This window comes from Odocoileus virginianus, chromosome 13 (assembly GCF_023699985.2).
Source record: "Odocoileus virginianus isolate 20LAN1187 ecotype Illinois chromosome 13, Ovbor_1.2, whole genome shotgun sequence".
Classification (NCBI taxonomy): Eukaryota; Metazoa; Chordata; class Mammalia; order Artiodactyla; family Cervidae; genus Odocoileus; species Odocoileus virginianus.
Window position 1 is genome coordinate 52,832,994 of NC_069686.1, and position 19,190 is coordinate 52,852,183.

General features: G+C 43.2%; 1 protein-coding gene across 8 annotated transcripts in view; it reads right to left on the reverse strand.

Annotated features, from left to right (window-relative positions):
- The window catches only part of MGAT5 (alpha-1,6-mannosylglycoprotein 6-beta-N-acetylglucosaminyltransferase), a 388,895-nt gene that overhangs the window by 151,892 nt on the left and 217,813 nt on the right, over positions 1-19,190 (reverse strand). For all 8 annotated transcript variants that reach the window (XM_070476288.1, XM_070476287.1, XM_070476283.1 and 5 more), the window contains 2 exons: positions 14,653-14,729; positions 13,357-13,446 (listed from right to left, as the gene is read on the reverse strand). In XM_070476288.1, the coding sequence (XP_070332389.1) occupies positions 13,357-13,446; positions 14,653-14,729 (167 nt within the window). The remainder of the gene's footprint in view (positions 1-13,356; positions 13,447-14,652; positions 14,730-19,190) is intronic.

The window sequence follows — 19,190 nt, forward strand, 5'->3', positions numbered from 1 at the left end:
TGAAGGTGAAACTTCTTCTACAGGAACTAATCTTTTTAGTGCACTAGCCCAAGGCTACAAAATAGAGAGTCAAGGGGAGGAGAGGGTGAGATATATGGAAAGAGTAACAAGGCAATTTACATTACTATATGTAATGATAGCCAGGGGAATTTGCTGTATGGCTCAGGAAACTCAAACAGGGGCTCTGTATCAATCTAGAGGGGTGGAATGGGGCCAGAGATGGGAGGGAGGTTCAAAAGGGAGGGGATACCTATGGCTGGTTCATGTTAATAGCAAAATTCTGTAAAGCAATTATCCTTTAATTTAAAAAAAAATTTTTAATATGAAGAGGAAATAGAACCAGAAAAGACCAGTCAGGCTAGACCTTTGGAACATGAAGGCATCTCCCAGAGAGAGGGCACAAAGAATCACTTTTCTTGAGCAAGGAGATCTAAAATGAACCAATTTTATTTTTGACATTCCTCCTTCCAATGATTTAAACTTCTTTGATCCGAGAAGGTTTTGCAGCTTCATCAGTGCACAATGTAAATCAAAGCAAAGTTCCTAAACAGACCTCAGGTAGGTCATACTTGCTTTCAAGCTCTTTCGGATGGACAATTCTTAAATTTAAGAAAAGAGAAACTACCAACAGAGATGCCTACAGCTGGAATTGGATTTTAAAGAGGGAAAAGAAATAATAAAATTACAGCAAAAATGAGCAGGAGATTTAATGTATATCTGCATGTACATCTGCAGAACTAGCCTTAATCTCTGCAGTAATATTCTGTTCTTTTGAAAGAATAATAATCAGGCTCTGATATGGCCTTTTTCTCTCATGGATAATGTGAAGGGTTTTGCTTTAATGGATCACTGACATACAGAATTTCATCTGTATTTTTCCAAGAGTTAAGTGTGGTCAAAAAGTAAATACACAAAATGCATAAGAAAAGTCTAAGATTACCTCTAGAGGTTGATGTCTTGGATGCTTAGGATTCTCTTCTTTATGTAAATTTTCATATTATGATTTTTTTTAAACAAAGAACATTGAGTAATTTTTAAAGGCATTGCATTATATAAGCATACGATCATTGACTGAAGGTTTACAGTTCAGTATGTCTGGGAAAAAAACAAATGAACTTGACTGTATCCCATCATTTAACCCCCTCAAGTGCCCCAGAAGGTGGGTACCATGCCCAGATTACACGCGAGGAAAGCAAGACTTGAAGGTGCTGAGAACCCGCAGAGGTCCACTCGCTAGTGACTTACCTGTGGCTCAGATGGCAAAAGAGTTTGCCGACAATGCAGAAGACCCAGGTTCGATCCCTGGGTCGGGAAGATCCCCTGGAGCAGGAGATGGCAACCCACTCCAGTACTCTTGGCTGGGAAATTCCATGGACGGAGGAGCCTGGCAGGCTAGGTGGGCTATAGTCCATGGGGTCACAAAGAGTCGGGCACGATTGAGTGACTTCACTTTCACTTTTCACTCACTGGTGAGTGGCGGGGCTGGGTGATGACTGAGGTCCCGTCCCTGGACCAGGACATCAAGTGTCAGAGGCACTTTAAAGGGCAGGGACAAGAGGGCTGCTGAATCTGGAATCCACCAAAACAGATTCTATGTCCAACTCCACAAACAACTAGAGGTATAACCTTGCTGCTGCTTCTGCTAAGTCACTTCAGTCGTGTCCGACTCTGTGTGATCCCATAGACGGCAGCCCACCAGGCTCCCCCGTCCCTGGGATTCTCCAAGCAAGAACACTGGAGTGGGTTGCCATTTCCTTCTCCAATGTGTGAAAGTGAAGTCGCTCAGTCGTGCCCAACTCTTAATGACCCCATGGACCGCAGCCCACCACCTTAAACCATCTGATTTTCAAGTTTTCTCATCTACAACATAAAGGTGCTGGCTTGGGTACTCTATAGTAATTCTATTAGCTATGAGAAATAAAAAATATAGTTAGACACCACCAAGTCGGTTACCTATCAAAATGACACAACTGATTAAATTCATTAGGTAAACTGATGATACACACATGTATATGCATACACATATTTGTTGTACTGATAATTTATCTAATGTAGCTATTCGTTAAGGAACATGTTTTAAAAAAATCTCTTTACCCCACTCCATGCTCCTCCCAGGCCTACTCTCCTTTCCTTTTATTTTTATTTATTATTATTTTTTTTTTACTCTCCTTTTCTAAAGATTCAAAAAGGAAATGCACATGGTAAAAGATGTCTCCACATGTGAGCAGTTCCACTACCTGGCCCCATCCTCTCCATCAAACACCTGAGCTGATGAATATTTTGGCCAAGTGGCTTGTTAGGAAAGGCTGTGCCTGGTGAAGCAGGTGGATGACAGAGAAGAACAAGAAAAACCACAGCGCACCAAGAACCAAGCACGAGGAAACGCACTTCACACACATTGTGTCCTCTGGTTTCCACGTAATCACACGAGCAAGGTCGCTCATCATGACAGCTGAAGACATGGGCGCAGGGCGGCCCCATGGCTGGGGATGGAAGGGCCATCTGTCCTGTCCAGGGCCGGCACTTAGCAGGGAAACCAGACGTGTGGTTCCTGCTGTCCCACGAGCACAGTCCAGCCTCCAACATCAGAGTAGGACTGCCTAGATCTTCTCCACAAAATCCTTCAGAAAGGGCTCACTCTGCTCCCGCTTGGGGCAGTGCTGGAAGGGCCATGAGAGTGATGACAACTTGCTGCCTGCAGCCTTCTTCCCCGATGTGTTCTGTGCAGCAGAGGTGATTATTTCAAAGGCTAAGCTGGATTACATCCTACACTAACTCAGACCCTCCAGGGGCTTCTCCTTACCCGTAGAATGAAAACCCGGAATTTACCCTCAAGCTTACACGACTGTCTCACTCCCCCTGCCCTCCTAACAAGAATCTCCTTCCACATCCAAACACCCATCAGGTTCATTCCTGCCTCTGGAGGTTTGCCAGATTTGTGAGAAGAGGGGAAAAGACGCTCAGCTAAATTCGAATTTCAGACAAAGAATGATTTTTCTTTTTAGTAAGCTGCATGCAGTATTTGTCATATGTGAAAGTGAAAGCGTGGTCGCTTAGTCGTGTCTGACTCTTTGCGACCCTGTGGACTATAGCCCATCAGACTCCTCTGTCCATGGAATTCTCCAGGCAAGAATACTGGAGTGGGTAGCCATTCTCTTCTCCAGGGAATCTTTCCAACCCAGGGATCAAACCCGGGTCTCCCATATCGTGGGCAATCTTTTTTTTTATCATCTAAGCCACCAGGGAACCGCCATTCGTCATATACTCACAGTTAAATAAATAAAACACTCTACCTGAAATTCATGATCACTGGGCATCCTGTATTTTACCTGGTAACCCACACCTCAGGCTTCAGCATCCACACTCTTTCTACCTGAAATGCTCCTCCTCCCAGAGTGCGCATGCCTCCCCCTCTTCCCTCCTCCACACTGTGCTCCAACTTTTCCTGAGCAGCCTTCCCTGATCTGCTCACCTGGCCACTCTTCCTCCTCACTCCGCTCTTCCTTGGCACACACACCACATGTGGAATTATCCGACCTGTGGGATGCCTACTGTTTGCTGCCCCGACGAGCGTAAGCGTCTTAGGGACTTGGGCTGGCCAGGTCAGCGCTCCTGGCCAGGTCAGCGCTCCTTCCTCAACCCGGAGAGCAGGGCCTGGCACACCATAGGGCCCCAATCATTACTTGTTACGTACGGAATGAAAAAATGGGTGACTTGAGTGCTAAACAAATTCATTATAAGGATACTCTTTTCCTTTTAAGTGGCACAACGTATTTTCATCATTGTATTAGAATCTTTCAACAATACCCTGAGGCAAGCGTGGCAGGCTTTACCTTGACCTCAGTGGAGAGAAACTAGTCTGAAAACTCAAGGGAATGTTCTAGGCCACACAGGTAGGAGCTGAATCCAGACAGACATTTTTTTTTTTTCCACAATGGAAAGGCATTTTAAACATAGCAGTGTGTACATGTCAATCCCAAACTCCCAAGCTATTCATGCATTTTCTGCAATATGCGGTGCTGCCCCCAGCCATGGGGGGTAAGGCAGGAATATCAGAAACAGCAAGTATGGAATCAATCATGTGCAAGAGAGCCGGGAGCTGGGAAGACCTGAGACAGGACTACTCAGGATACTAGGGAAGGGATAGGACTTCAAGAGAAACTGCTGTGAGTTTTCAACACACTCCAAACCAGTGGGGTTCTAGTGAGAGGAAGTCAGAGTTTCAAAAATTCATCCCAAATCTCTGTGGTAAGAGACCTGTCCATTTCCTTTATACAGGAGAGGCAACAAATGATTCCTCTGTCATGAACTATGCAGATAACAGAGACATGCTCCTTTCACTGCACAGAGGCAAACTTGGCCCCACTGGGCCTGGATGCATACTGAGGAGAGCAGAGCCACAGTCACCCAACTGATAAAAGTGGTCACATTCCAGTCACCAAGGATAGAGCTCCCCTTCTGTGGCAGTGGGCAATTTTGCCTAAAGTGTAGATCCAGGCAAATAATGCTGAGTGACAATATGAAAGAGGTGGCGCTAGTAGTACTGAACCCACCTGCCAATGCAGGTAGATGTAAGAGACACAGGTTCAATCCCTGGGTTGGGAAGATCCTCTGGAGAACAACAGCATGGCAACCCACTCAAGTATTCTTGCCTGGACAGAGGAGCCTGGCAGGCTACAGTCCATAGGGTCACAAAGAGTCAGACACGACTGAAGCGACTGAGTATATACACGTGCAAAACAGCTCCTCTTTTGCGGTAGTATGCAATTTTGCCTGAAGCATAGATCCAGGCAAATAATGCTGAGTGACAATAAGAATAAAAGCTGGGCCAGAAAACTGTGCCTTCTAGTATAACTGGCTAATTCCATTCTAACAGTCTAACCTGACCCTCTGCATTCCCCTATAGATAAAATATTAAAGAGCATTATATTAAAATTGCTAAAAGGTGCTCCAAATGCCCTTGCTTCATGTCTCAAACTTAATGTTCTTAGCAGATTTTAATCTTAAAATTTTACAAAAACAATTCTTCAAGATTGGAAAATTGATAGCTGGTGAAGTCACCCACTTAGAACAAAGAGACAAAAAAGCTATTAACTACTTTTAAAAATGCTTTAAATAGTCATTCATTCAATAAATATGTGTTCCAGGCACTATTATTCCTATAAACAAAACAGATAAAAATCTCTCTGGAGATGACTTTCCATATACTTTTTAATGCCAGATGTTGATGGTCACCCCAAGACCTTTGCACTGACTGTTCCCCCCCACCTGCTAAATACCTGTGTCAGACTTCTGAACCTCTTCCTCTCTCACCTCCTTCAATATGGTGCTCACACATCCTCCTCCCATTTTTTCAGTAGGGCATTTTCTGAACATGCTATCTAAAACTGACATCATCACTTCTCATGAGCATTTTGAGTCCTATCTCAGTTTTATTTCTCTCCACAGCTCTACTGTAATCTAAAAGATATATATTTTACTTTTTGTTGCCCATCCCCTCCTATAAAACATAACCTTAAGAGGTGTTTGCCTTGTGGCTCACCGTCATATGCCCAGCATCCAGAAAATCCCAATAGTAATGAATTCCCCTGGTACCCAGACTATGGTTTGTCTTATTTCCCAGTAAGAGGAACCAAGGGCACTTACAGAAAACACCCAGGGTTATGTCAAAAGGCCTCAGAAGACAATTTGGCCCCCACTGGTCAAAGAAGGAGTAATATGAGAACTAGCAAGAAAATAATTGGAATGGATCAAACATATCCAACATAGTTCAGTCAATGCCTTGATTGAAACAACAAGCATTAAAACAAGCAAGCAAGCAAGCAAACTACTGGTCACCAGTGGAAGATGCTAGGAAATCAACAGAGAAATCAAGGTTTCCTTTATGACCTGTTCCTCAGGGTAACCAAATACCAGATGAGGACTCATTTCTCTATACAGAGTATTCCTGATATATTAAGAAAGAATCCTGATGAATCCAGGCAGTAATTATCAATGGCTGCTGATATCACAAAAAGAGAAAGAACTAGGCATTTATGTGTCTTCTGCTAGAAGCATTTAATACCGTCCATGAAACAATTTTGAAAAAAATATTAAGCCTGACTCTGATCAAGCCTCAGATCTACTATCAATTTACAGGAAATACAAGGGTTGGGGAAGCAGGTTATCCAACAACACAGGGATACGGTCATAAAAACTCAAGAGTACAACAAACTCTTCTAAGAGTACAGAGTACAGCAAGAGCTTCTAAGGCAAGTAAAGTTTCATCAGTGAAAAATCACAAGGGGCACCACCAGTTGTAATTTATGTTCATTGCTTGAAACTCCATTCAAATAAATAAACTTCAGGTTACAAGATGGTCTACAAAACGTGAATAGTAATCTGATATTCGAAGATATTATGGAATTCTGTGATTTTTAAAATACGGAACAGTTTTAGTAGTCATATGTTTTAAAAGCGCCTCTTTTAAAGGCATGTAGTGAAACATTCACAGATGATGCGATTTGGGGGATTTGCTTCAAAATAACCATCTGGGAGAGGTGTCAGTGAATGAGGCTGGCCACAAACTGCTCTTATTCAATCTGTGTCACAGACACACAGTTTCCTCATATCTGTTTCTTTGACATAGGTTTGACATTTTCCACATTAAAAAAAGTTTAAAACATAAAATTTTACAAATGTCTTACTGGTATAAAATATGAATGATCAGAGACAATAAAAGTTTGTAAAAACACAAACTGGAGATGACTCCATCAAAGCCCCAATCCGCCACATATTTCCAAAGAGCGAACAGGCAATGGTTTGGGGTGTGGCAAGTCCTGCTATTTACCCCTTTAATTTTTGGAAGGTGGAGGTCAGAGTAAGAAATCTCAATCTAAATGGTGTAGTTTGTGAAGATAATAATTTTAAAAAGAAACAAAAAAAGATATAAAACTAAATGCTGTGGTATGTGAAACTGACAAACAGGAGTGGTCATAAAAGAATGAACTTAGAAGAAGGTAGAGGGTGAGGGAAATTGAGATCATTTAAGCTGGCGACAAATACTGTTCGGTAAAATAAGGATTGTTTTAAAAAAGCAGTTTCTAAAGATGTCTTAGAATTCAGGTAATAAGAGCCACAAAAACACACAGATAAAGAAGATAAAAATAAAGGCTGAATTCAAGAATTGAAAAGAACAAGATCATAAATCTGCCACCTCCTGTGTTGCCAAAAAATATTATCTCACAGAAAGAGAATTTCCTGTGTCAAATGGCTAAACATTTAAAAGGTGTGTGTGGGTAATCTCAGGCAACAGTCTAGTGGTATTTTTAAAGTATTCCCCGGCCCGTCCCAAAATGTTAGTTATATCTTCTCATTCAGGTTTTCTCCTGCAACCTAAACAGTCAATTCTTTACTGCAGCCCACTTTGACAAATTAGTCTGTGCGACACCATTTCCAAGATATCTTTAGCAGCCAACATAGTCCATAAATCCAAATCATTGTACTGGTTATTAGAATTTCATTTCATGCTCACATTCACAAACATTTAAGCTTTCAACCTTTGCTGTTGGGCATTAATCTTGGCATTAATCAACGGATTAAGTACGCTGAATTTAAACTCAAGGTTAATAGCATGCTCAGCCAATATTAGTTTTACATATTGCCAAGGGAGAACAGGAAGACATGGAGACCTTTATGCCTGTTGTTTCTGAAACATAAGAAACAGACTGATGAGTAAGGCATGAAATTGCTTCTTTTGTTCCTTTATGAGGGACTCACACGTACAGGTGGGTGTGCACACAGACACACACACACACACAGTCACTCACTCAACTAGTCCAAATTAGCATTTGCAGCAAAAGCTTGTACACATCCTAAGATCTAGCAATCGATCACTGAGCAATTGATTATTTCAGAGCAACTATACTTCCAATGGCAACACAAGTCCTTAAAAAAATAGTACAAACAAATTAAGAAGTCTGGCAGGGTGTGATGGTTGCTAGTTGCTACAATAATTGTGTAGACAGGAAAAATGTGTGGGCATCAAATATATCAGCACCATCTATCAATATAATATCAATAGGGGTACAGACATTTATTCTCAATTGTGTAAAGGATGATAGCAGTAAAAGGCTCTGCAGAAGGCTAAGTTAATAATACCTGAAACAATGACATTCAGAGTAATTACTTCATAGGCTCTTGTCTCTAATGGGAGTAGTTACATGGCTCACAAAAACAGATACAGAAAATGAACTGCCCGATGATCTGGAAATGCAAGGCTGGTTAACGGACATGAATCATTCATTTGCTCCCACCTGAGTACTTGGTTTTCATGAGTTGTATCTTCAGGAGAATTGGTGCTGCTTTGGGTGGGGGGGTGGCTAGTAAAGTATTAAAATTATGAGTATTTGAAAACTAGCAATGAAGACTGATTAATGGAAACCAGCTAACTCAGAGCTGTGTTTCAAACACAGGTGGATTGGAGAATAGAACCGAACGCAAAGGCAACGGTGACAGATGACTTCATTTGAATTCAGCTTTCATTTGATGTGAAAGGGCAACAGTAATGGCGAGTGCAGAAGTACTAAGTGACTAAACCTCTTGGAGCCTCTAAGTGCAGCTCTCTGAGCTGGGGAGAGGCTGAAACGGCGCTGTGCATCTGAGGTGTCAGGTACACATGGGGCTCGGTCACGTTTCATTCTTCTCTTACCGTCTGCCACCCAAGAAGGGCAATGCTGAGACTCTGAGCACCACACCCAGGCCCTAATACAGCGTCAGACACATAACAAGCATCTGTGGGGATAATGACGAATAAACATTGATGGCTTTGCCTTCTGAGAGTCCCCCTAAGAGGCTGGTAGACTACTAGTTGGTGAGGGGAAGATTAAAGTTTCAGGGGAAGAAAAATGCAGAAAGAGTGCCGTCTTCTAAGACTGGCCTGAATCTAAATGCCTCAATTCAACTAGTGACTGACTATGAGAGATATTTTACTTCACGCCCTTTTTCATATTTGTCAAAGCTCTGGAGTTAAACATACATGGAAACAAGATCTGGCTCTTCTTCAGCTTTTGTTTTTGTTCAGTCCCTAAGTCAAGCCTGACTCTCTGTGACCCCATGGACTGCAGCATAGCAGGTTCCCCTGCCCTTCACTACCTCCCAGTTTGCTCAGATTCACGTCCATGGAGTCAGGGATGCTAATCATCTCATCCTCTGCTCTTCAGTAAGGATTAAGAAAAGAATCAAAGTCACCAGTGTATTCACTGATGAAGTAAAAAAATCAAATGAAAATGTCTGTCAATCACCTTCCCAACTGCAAGAGTAAGCTGGCGTATGATACAGGTTAAATGGAGTAACAAAAGAAGAAAAGTGTGAAGAAAGCAAGAGGAAAAAAAATAGACAAAAACAGCACCACAAAGCCATAGATGTTGTCCAGGATTTATAGACTACTAGAACAGAATTAACAGCATTTAGGAAACATCTCTAATAATTTCATTTTAACTATGGCAAGAGGTGCACTGTGCCTCCACACATCCAGTTCATGATTTTAATATGAACAAGCATCACATCCTGAGAAAGGAACCCAAGGAGAACTATATCCGTCTATATTGCTAGAAGTCTAGGGATCTAGAATGAAATGAGATTGGTGAATGAGAGCCAAAAATTCATTCTAATTCTAAAAGGAAATCAAGGTCCCAATAGAAAATGTCCTGGACTATACGACACTCCACAACTGTACTCAAATAAGGGCAACATCAAAAATCTATCATGCACAGACATAGAGAACAAATATATGGTTACCAAAGAGGAAAGGTGTGTGTGGGGGAGGGGTAAATTAGCAATTTGGGAGTCACACACACACACTATTTTATATATAAAATAGATAAACCACAAGGACCTACTATATATCACAGAGAATTACACTCAACATTTTGTAATTATATAGGAAAAGGGGGCTTCCCAGCTGGCACCAGTGGTAAAGAAACTACCTGCCAATGCAGGAGACATAAGAGATGCAAGTTCGATCCCTGGGTTGGGAAGATCCCCTGGAGGAGGGCATGGCAAACAACTCCAGCACTCTTGCCTGGAATATCCCACAGATAGAGGAGCCTGGCAGGCTACAGTCCATAGGGTTGCAAAGAGTCGGTCACAACTGAAGCAACTTAACACGTATACGGGAAAAGAATTTGAAAATGAATATATATATATATATATTTTATACACACACACACACACACACAGAGACAGACCTGAAACTAAGACAATATTGTAAATCAGCCATAGTTAAATAAAAAAACTAAATACCCTCCACGAAAGTAAAATTAAAAAAAAATTTTTTTTCGTGAAAGTATCAGTTAAAATGATTATCATTTATCAGGCTCTACTCTAAGCATGGTCCCATAGAGACTCAGGAATCTTCAAGGTTGGATTCTTCAAAAACAAAGTTAAAACTTTTATATTATAAAGGAAGAACCTGAGACACAGAGAGAGCAACTATTCCAAGAGCACAGAGTTTAGCATGCATCAGAAACAGAAGCTGAAGTCAGGTGTGAGGCTCTAAGACAGTATTGACTATTGAAAGGCTCATATTGGTTACATTTTCTTCTCTTATAGGGTACCTATTAAGATGCTTTGAAAAAAGAAAAAAATTTTTCTTTAAGTGCCAGAGTTTCAAGATAATTTTCACATTAAAACTTTGAAGAAGAAGTTCCTAGTTGTTTCCCAGGACCCCTTCCTGGCTCAATTACCTGTATCCAGGCTTTCTCTTCTATTAGACTTTAAAGATAATGAATGCATAGCATGGTGCCAAGGAAATGAGTTCTCAGTAACTGTTGACAATCAATGAACATAATAGATGTTCAGTAAGTGCTCACTGAACTGAGTTCAGTGGAACAAAAAAGAAAGTCTGATCATTTGCATAAGAAAAGAGTAGAATAGGTCGAACAGGCAAACGAAGCACCATTCCATGTCCCGGAAGGAGAAAAAAATAGTTAAAGGTTCTGAAACAAGATACCCAGGCTCCAATATCAAGTCTACATGATCCATCACATCTTTACGCAGCCCAGTCTATCCCACACTCCTCTCAATTTACCTCCACAGAAGTTCCCTCTTCCCTCCTCTTAGCTACATCCTTCTTCCCTTCCGGTAGTGGTAGGGTGGCTGTTGCAAAGGAAGGGAACCAGGTCATATGTAATTGCGGTCCTCTCCATCTGAACCCTTCTCCCGCACCTCCCCAGCTCTGGCTCAGGAAAGGAAGACCCAGGCTGGAGCGGGCACTCAAATCCTCTTCCTCTCCCTTCACTTCAGCAGTCCTGCCCAAGATGCAGACTCTCAGGAAGGCGTGAAATTAGCTCAGCTTGTCAATCAGGGAGTCCAGTTAGACTGTGGCTAAATTCTATCAAATGGAAATGAGCAAAAAAACTTTTGAAAATTGAACTAAATGAGGGACTTTTTCCTCAGGGCAGGAAAGGTGCCTCTAATTGACTTCTCACTGGAGTGAAGGTTCACCCATAGCCCCAGGCCTTACTCCCCTGGAGAAGAAAATGAGAAGGCGGGCCCTAGGCCACCCAAGCTCAAAACACACTCAAGTACATGCTACAGAGTCAACTTGCCAGCAGCCTGCTAATAAGGTACATCACATACCCAACTCTCAGAGCTTCTTCATTTCCAAGAGGTAGTTTAACTATCATTTACTCTGACAGTTCCCATGATGGCCTTGGGGTGGCCATGTAGCAACCTCATCCAAAAAAAAAAAAGTCTGCCTCTTACAGAGGAAAGAGAAGGGTGCCAAGAGGGACAAATCCCACAGATACCAGGGCCACATGCCCTAGAGCAATACTGGTTTGGCTTCCATCCCCCATCATCTTATGCCACAGAGGAGAGACACCTGAATCCCACAAGGAAAAGTATAGCAAAAACATTTCATTTAGCCTCAAAATGGAGATATTCTCCTCTCTGCATGGCATCACCAGGGAGATGTTATTAAACAACAACAGTACCAAAACTAGGGGTGCAAATAAAAGGAGATGGAAGCCAAGAGCCTGCCAAGCGCACAACCTTAAAAATTTAGCCAGCATCCATTTCACAAGCTCTGAGGGCTACTTGTGAGGGCTGATAGAGCCAACGGAGTTTCCATTCCCTGCTCAGTTCTCTTCTGTAGCTGGCTCTGAATAAAGTCTTAACCCCACCCCACTCCATCAACCTTTCTAAAGGTGAAATAAATCACTGAAGCATGTAATAGATTCCATGTGGTCTGTAAAAATGCCCTGTAACTCTTAAAAAACAAGCTGCTATTTAAATTCAAGGGTACAAATGAAAATGAAGTTCAGATAAAAAGGTGGAAAAAAAAAGGAGAAAGTTAATAATTCAGTCTGTAAGTACAAAAAATAGCTAACTCAGCCAAGAAGCATATGAAAAGATGCTGAACATCACTAATCAGTAAGGAAATAACAGTGATACAATGAATGAGATACTCCCTCATACCCATTCACATGGCCATTAGAAAAGAAAAAACAGAAAATAACAAGTGTTGGTGAGAATGTTGAGAAGTTAGAACCTTGTGCACTGCTGGTGGGAATGTAAAATGACACAGCTGCTATGGAAAATAGTCTGGTGGTTCCTCAAAACATTAAAAATAGAATTACCATATGATCCAGAAACTCTGTTTCTGGATATATACCCAAAAGAATTGAAATCAGGGTCTCAAAGAGTTATATGTACACTCATGCTCACAGCAGTACCATTCACAACTGATCAAAGATGGAGGCAACCCAAGTGTCCCCTGACAGATGAATGGGTAACAATATGCAGTCTGTATACATAATGGAATATTATTCAGTCTCAAAAAGGAAGAGCATTCTGACCCCTGCTAAAACATGGATGAACCTTGAGTACACTATGCTAAATGCAGTCAGCGGATCACAAAAGACAAATACTGTATATTTCACTTACAGGAGTACTTGGAGTAATGAGAAGAAGGTGGGAGGCTGTGGAGTCACGGTTTGATAGGAACAGTTTCAGGTTGGCAAGATGAAGCGTTCTGGAGATGCATGGATGGTGGCGATGGTTACACAGCAACATGAATGTACTTAATGCCACTGAACTGTACGCTTTATGATTAAGCTGGTACATTTTGTTATGTGTATTTTACTACATTTTTTTTAATTGGTAAAAAAAAATTAGGGAACTCAGACTATTTTTTCCTCAAGGGGAAAAAAAAAATCATGCTACTTGGGGACAGAGGAGAGCAATGAAGAAGGAAATCATAAACCGTTCATGTAAAAACAATATACATTTTTCAGCTTTCCAAATTCCAGGCTCAGCTATGGAACAGACCAACCACGACTCCACCCCTCCCAAAAGACACAAGAAGCCGCTCACCTCACTGAGGTAAATAAAAAAAGAGCAGGTGGACCCATCCACTCCGTATTCTGCGTAGCAGGGATCTGAGCGCCACATATTTTTCATCCACTGAAACAACCAGAGGAGGAAGAGCAATGATGAGCAGCCATTCACCGTGGCGGGCATGTCTGCCTAGAGGCTGTGAGATTCAGCCAGCAGTAAAGCCCAGGAGCGCCAGCGGGGAGCAGTGTTTTCTCAAGAGCAAATGCCTCACAGACCCTGGCATGAGAGCGCCCTCCCAGAGACCTACAGCTGCACCAGCCCAAGCACGGAGCCTGGAAAACAGCACGGGCGGGAAGCAAGGCAGGAGCGCAGTATGTACTTGAGCCCCATATGGAAGCCATTTAAAATGCTCTCAGATGTATAGAACAGACTTGTGGACTCTGGGAGAAGGCGAGGGTGGGATGTTTCAAGAGAACAGCATTGAAACATGTATATTATCTAGTGTGAAACAGATCACCAGCCCAGGTTGGGTGCATGAGACAAGTGCTCGGGCCTGGTGCACTGGGAAGACCCAGAGGGATCGGGTGGAGAGGGAGGTGGGAGGGGGGACTGGGATGGGGAATACATGTAAATCCATGGCTAATTCATTTCAATGTATGACAAAAACTACTGTAATGATGTAAAGTAATTAGCCTCCAACTAATAAAAATAAATGGAAAAAAAAATAAATAAATAAAATGCTCTGGTGTTTGCCTCACCATCCTGAGAACAGAAACTTTTCTCTGAAAACTACTGAGCAGGGGAGTGGTCTCCCCAAGCTTTGGCCACGTAAATGTGATGAAAAAACAAACAAATGTTAAGAGTCAAAGAGTGGCCAACAGCGTCTGGGTACTCAACTGCGCATGCAAATGTTACATTTAAATAACAATCTGGAGACCTCTTGGCTGAGGCCTGGGGACTTGGGAGAGGGGAGGCGGACACTAAGTCAGGGAAGCCCCTTGTCTTTGGCTCTTGAAGGATCACCCACTGGAGGACGGGAAAGAGAGGGAACGCAGTTTCAAAGACACAGCAGGTGCCTGCAATGACCCAGCTTTTTCAGTCTGGCCAGTGAGTCACTGTTGACTAACCCCATGGAGCTGGCATAAGCAGGGAACGGTTGTCATGGCCACAGTCCCAAACTGGCAGGGTTGATGCATCCCTTAAATGATCTCCTTAAAGAGGGCTCGATCACCCATCTGCATCGCTGGGGAGGAGAAGAGAGGGGAGGGGACGCCACAGGCTGTCAGTGCAGGTCGAGGAGGAGGGGGTGAATGGACATTGCTCTTGACTTACCTTGATTTTCCCCTCGCAATGGGGGTAGCCATCCATAGGAGGCAATACGCATTTTTCTTGAGCTCCATTAATGATATCTGAAAAAGAGGGAAACAACAAAAGATACCATCAAGTTTATGGAAAGTGCAGGACAGAAAGACAAACAGAAAAGAGAAGTCTATCCTGGGAGCCACACTCTGACCCCTCCAGCTGGTCTGACTGGTCTGCAGTGAGGAATTGACCCAACCACAGCCAATCTCCAGGGTGGTCAGAGGCCTGTGATGAGTGAGGCCAAGTTTGAAAGGAAGAGTCGGGTCAACCATATTACTTAGAAACTTGCAACTGGGAAACTGAGAAAACAAGTGGGCGGGGGGCAGGAAATGAAGCCGGGAGATTAGGAGGGTCCCTGGGTCAAGCCAGACTGGGCCGTGAAGACAAACTGAGGCCATGAGCAGCTTCATGAACACGTGTGCTTGTCATTTACGAAACTGAAAACAGTGGTACAAATGAACTTATTTACAAAACAGAAATAGACTCACGGACATAGAAATCAAACTTACGGTTACCAAAGGGGAAAGTGGGGGGTGTAGTGGAGGGATAACTTAGGAGTTTGGGATTAACAGGTACATACTACTATATATAAACAAATAACAAAGTCTTACTGTTACAGCACAGGGAAATACACTCAATATTTTATAAAAATGTGTAAGGGGAAGGAATATGAAAAAAATATATATATATATAAAACAGAAACCATTTTCCTGTATATCTGAAAGCAACACAACACTGTAAATCAACTATATTTCAATAAAACAAAACACACAAGTGCCTGAGCTGAGGCAGCCCAGGAGAGAGAGAGGCGAAGGTGTGCAGAGGAGCAGAAAGCCACAAGATGCTTATGCGAGGTACGACTTTGTATAGACCTGGTTCTTATATCTCCACCAAGATCTCCTTATTCTTCCAATCTTTCCTCCCAATAAACTCCCTTTCTATCAGCAAGCTCAAGTGGACTCCTATTTCTTGTAACTACAGCATCAAAAGTAAAAAGAATGCCCTTCAGAGGATTATGGTTAAGTGATGAACAACAGACAAACTGATCAAAAACTGAACAGTTGCTTAAAAGGCTTTATATTGGGGCGGGGCCAGGGAAGGATGCCCAGACCAGTCTCTAAGCATCAGAGAAGACTTCCTGGATCCAGAGGCATCTCAGCTGAGATATGAAGGTGCAGAAGTGACCCAGGTAGAGGGAAATGGTAAAGATGGTGTTCAGCGAAACATCCACATGTAGGACCTGATCTGATGAGAGTGAATGAGGGTGAGGCACTGAGATGCGAAGAGCTGACTCACTAGGAAAGACCCTGATGCTGGGAAAGACTGAAGGCAAAAGGAGAAGGGGACGACACAGGATGAGATGGTTAGACAGCATCACCCACTCCATGGACATGAAATCTGAGCAAACTCCAGGAGACAGTGAAGACAGGGGAGCCTTGTGTGCTGCAATTCATGGGGTCGCAGAGTTGGACACAACTTAGCAACTGAACAACAACTCAGAGTCAGACAGGGCCCAAACCAGAAAGGCCACAAAGACTCCAGCCTCTGTGCTAAGGGCATGGCTGGTGGAGCACTGAAAACTTTTAAGGAGAAGATAGCTATGATCATGTTTTCGCTTAGAAATGATCATTTCAGTTGGAAACTAGGACAATCCTAAACCTACATGCTTCTCTTCTGGGACCAACTATATTTTACAGACATGCTTGCAAAACTGTCCCCGTTTCTCACCGCTGACCATTTTCAATACAAAGTACTAATCAGAAATTAGATCCCAAACTACAAGGTCATTTGACAGTGGTATTTAAACACTGTCGACGGCTGCTAGGGCTAAAACAGCAGTCAGTGCAAAGAGGAATTTTAGCTGTACCTGTTCCTTGAAATTCAGTTCATCTGAGAGTCTAAAACAGAAATCCCAGACCTCTTGATTGAGCCTTTTCAATGAGCGTTCTACCTGCTAAGGATAACTAGAGCGTAAAATCAGTACCTTCCTTATCATAGGTTGGAGGCTGTCAATTGGTAACATGAAAAACACTTAGCTTGTTGGAGTCTTTGTTTTCCCATCTGTAAAATCAGAATCACTGCAGTTCTATTTCATCCAGGTCTTATTAAATAAGTTAATATTTGTAAAAAGCCTGGTTGGCACTCCTATCGGCTTGTATCAGAGACCACAGCAGGTGCTTAAGAGTCGGCATTTGCTGTATAATTCCACACAACTTTCAACTGCTATATCCAGGAAAGCAACATTGCAAATGCACAGCTGCTTCTGGAAATGAATTCTCTTCATTTTTAAAATAACTGCAGGCTTGAATGGTGGATCTCCCTAAAGTTCCCCTTCTGTCTCACTCGCACACCGACAGCCAGCTCCAGTATCCTCAGACAGATGGGCTGCCTTACCAAAGAAGAAAGATGCTTTCCAATGACTACTGATCCAATGACTAATTCCAATTTCGCTCACACTCAGCAAGCAAATAAGAGGCAGCACAGGTTCTGAGAAACGAAGCAGAGTCTAGAATTGCTGAAGTTCGGGGGTAAGTGAACATTTAAAGGGCTCCGTAGGGATCAGTAGGCTTCCCAGGTGGTGCTGGTGGTGAGGAACCCCCTGCCAATGCACGAGACATAAGAAACTTGGCTTCAATCCCTGGGTAGGGAAGATCCCCTGGAGAAGGGCATGGCAACCCACTCCAGTATTTTTGCCTGGAGAATCCCATGGATAGAGGAGCCTGGTGGGCTGCAGTCCATAGAGTTGCAAAAATGACTAGAGCAACTTATCATGCATGCATGCATTAGGGGTCAGTAGCTCTCTTTTGTTACACACAATAGGTATTATTCTAGTTCTGGATGTTTGCAGCCAGAAGTTATTGCAACTAAATGAGCTGGAGGTATGCTAGTGTGGGGCAAAGAGAAACCACCAGATGATAAAATTAACCAGCAGGTCCATGAAAGGTGCAGGCAAAGCCTGGTTGCTGGCAGCGTGGGTCCACTTCATCTAAGAGTTTCAAGGAATAAAACTATGTTATGCCAATGTTTTCTGCAAAGGGCTAGACAATAAATATCTAAGGCTGGGTAGGCCACATGGTTGCTGGGATGTAGCAGTCACAGCAGGGGAAATGGAATGATGTGTGTGGCTGTGTTTCAATAAAACTTTATTTACAAAAACAGGTGCAGACCCTGGTGTTTGCTATGCTGAGAGAGCACCCAAAAGAGGATCCTTGCTTCTTCAAAGACCTGCTGAACTGACATCTTAAAGGACATCTGCATGTACTCTCCTGCCAGATGTGCCCTTCCTCCACCCACTTAAAGCCCTTCCTCCTTTAAAACCAAGTTGGAGCATCCATCCCCGCTTGAAGAAAGCCTGGATCCTTCCTCCCTATCTCTATGTTCAATCAAGACTGAGTGAGGATTGAGTGCTGCCCCTTCAGCTCCTGGCCCTCCCACGGCAGTGAGCAATCCTGTTCTCTTTTCTGCATCTGTCCACCCCCTTTGCTAGGACGTGAGACCACTGTGGGAAGGTTATGTCTTTCTGCTCCATCACCAGGCGCTCAGCGAGTGCTGCTGGACTGAATGAATACTCACGTGTTCCGCCTGACCCGCCCCCGCTCCCCACCCCTGACACTTTGGATCAAGGAGAAGGAGACTGAGCTGAGACCGCAGTGTTTTTCACTCCTCTACCAAGCAGCAGTATGTCAGCTGATCCAACAGGGCTCCTCTGCATTTCTGTGATCTTAGGAGGGCTTTTTTCGCTATTTGTTACACAGCGATGGGTCTGAATAGATGGCAGCTTCCAAAAGTGCAGTTCAATGGCTGAAGGCTCTGAGGTAGGCGGGATCTGCGAAAGGGACACACAGGAAGTGCCAGCCTTTCTTCTGAGCATGGAGTTGAAGTGGTCCCAGAATCCGACCATCTGTAAGTAACCTGAACAAGACCCTCCACTACCCCCCAGGCCCTGAGGAGTCTCAGTACAGCTCACAGGGCAGCTCCCCATCTTGCTTCCATCACGAGGACAAAAACCCAACGAATCATGTTTCTATTAGATTTTTCTAACAGAAACAGAAGACTTTTATACCTCTGGAAGAGCCTCCAATCTCAGTTCAGTTCAGTCACTCAGACATGTCTGACTCTTTGTGACCTCATGGACTGCAGCACACCAGGCTTCCCTGTCCATCAACAACTCCCGGAGCTTGCTCAAACCCATGTCCATCGAGTTGGTGATGCCATCCAACCATCTCATCCTCTGTCACCCCCTTCTCTTCCTTCCTTCAATCTTTCCCAGCATCAGGGTCTTTTCAAATGAGTCAGCTCCTCGCATCAGGTGGCCAAAGTATTGGAGTTTCAGCTTCAGCATCAGTCCTTCCAATGAATATTCAGGACTGATTTCCTTTAGGATGGACTGATTGGATCTCCTTGCAGCCCAAGGGACTCGCAAGAGTCTTCTCCAACACCACAGTTCAAAAGCATCAATTCTTCGGTGCTCAGCTTTCTTTATGGCGCAACTCTTAAATCAAATCCAT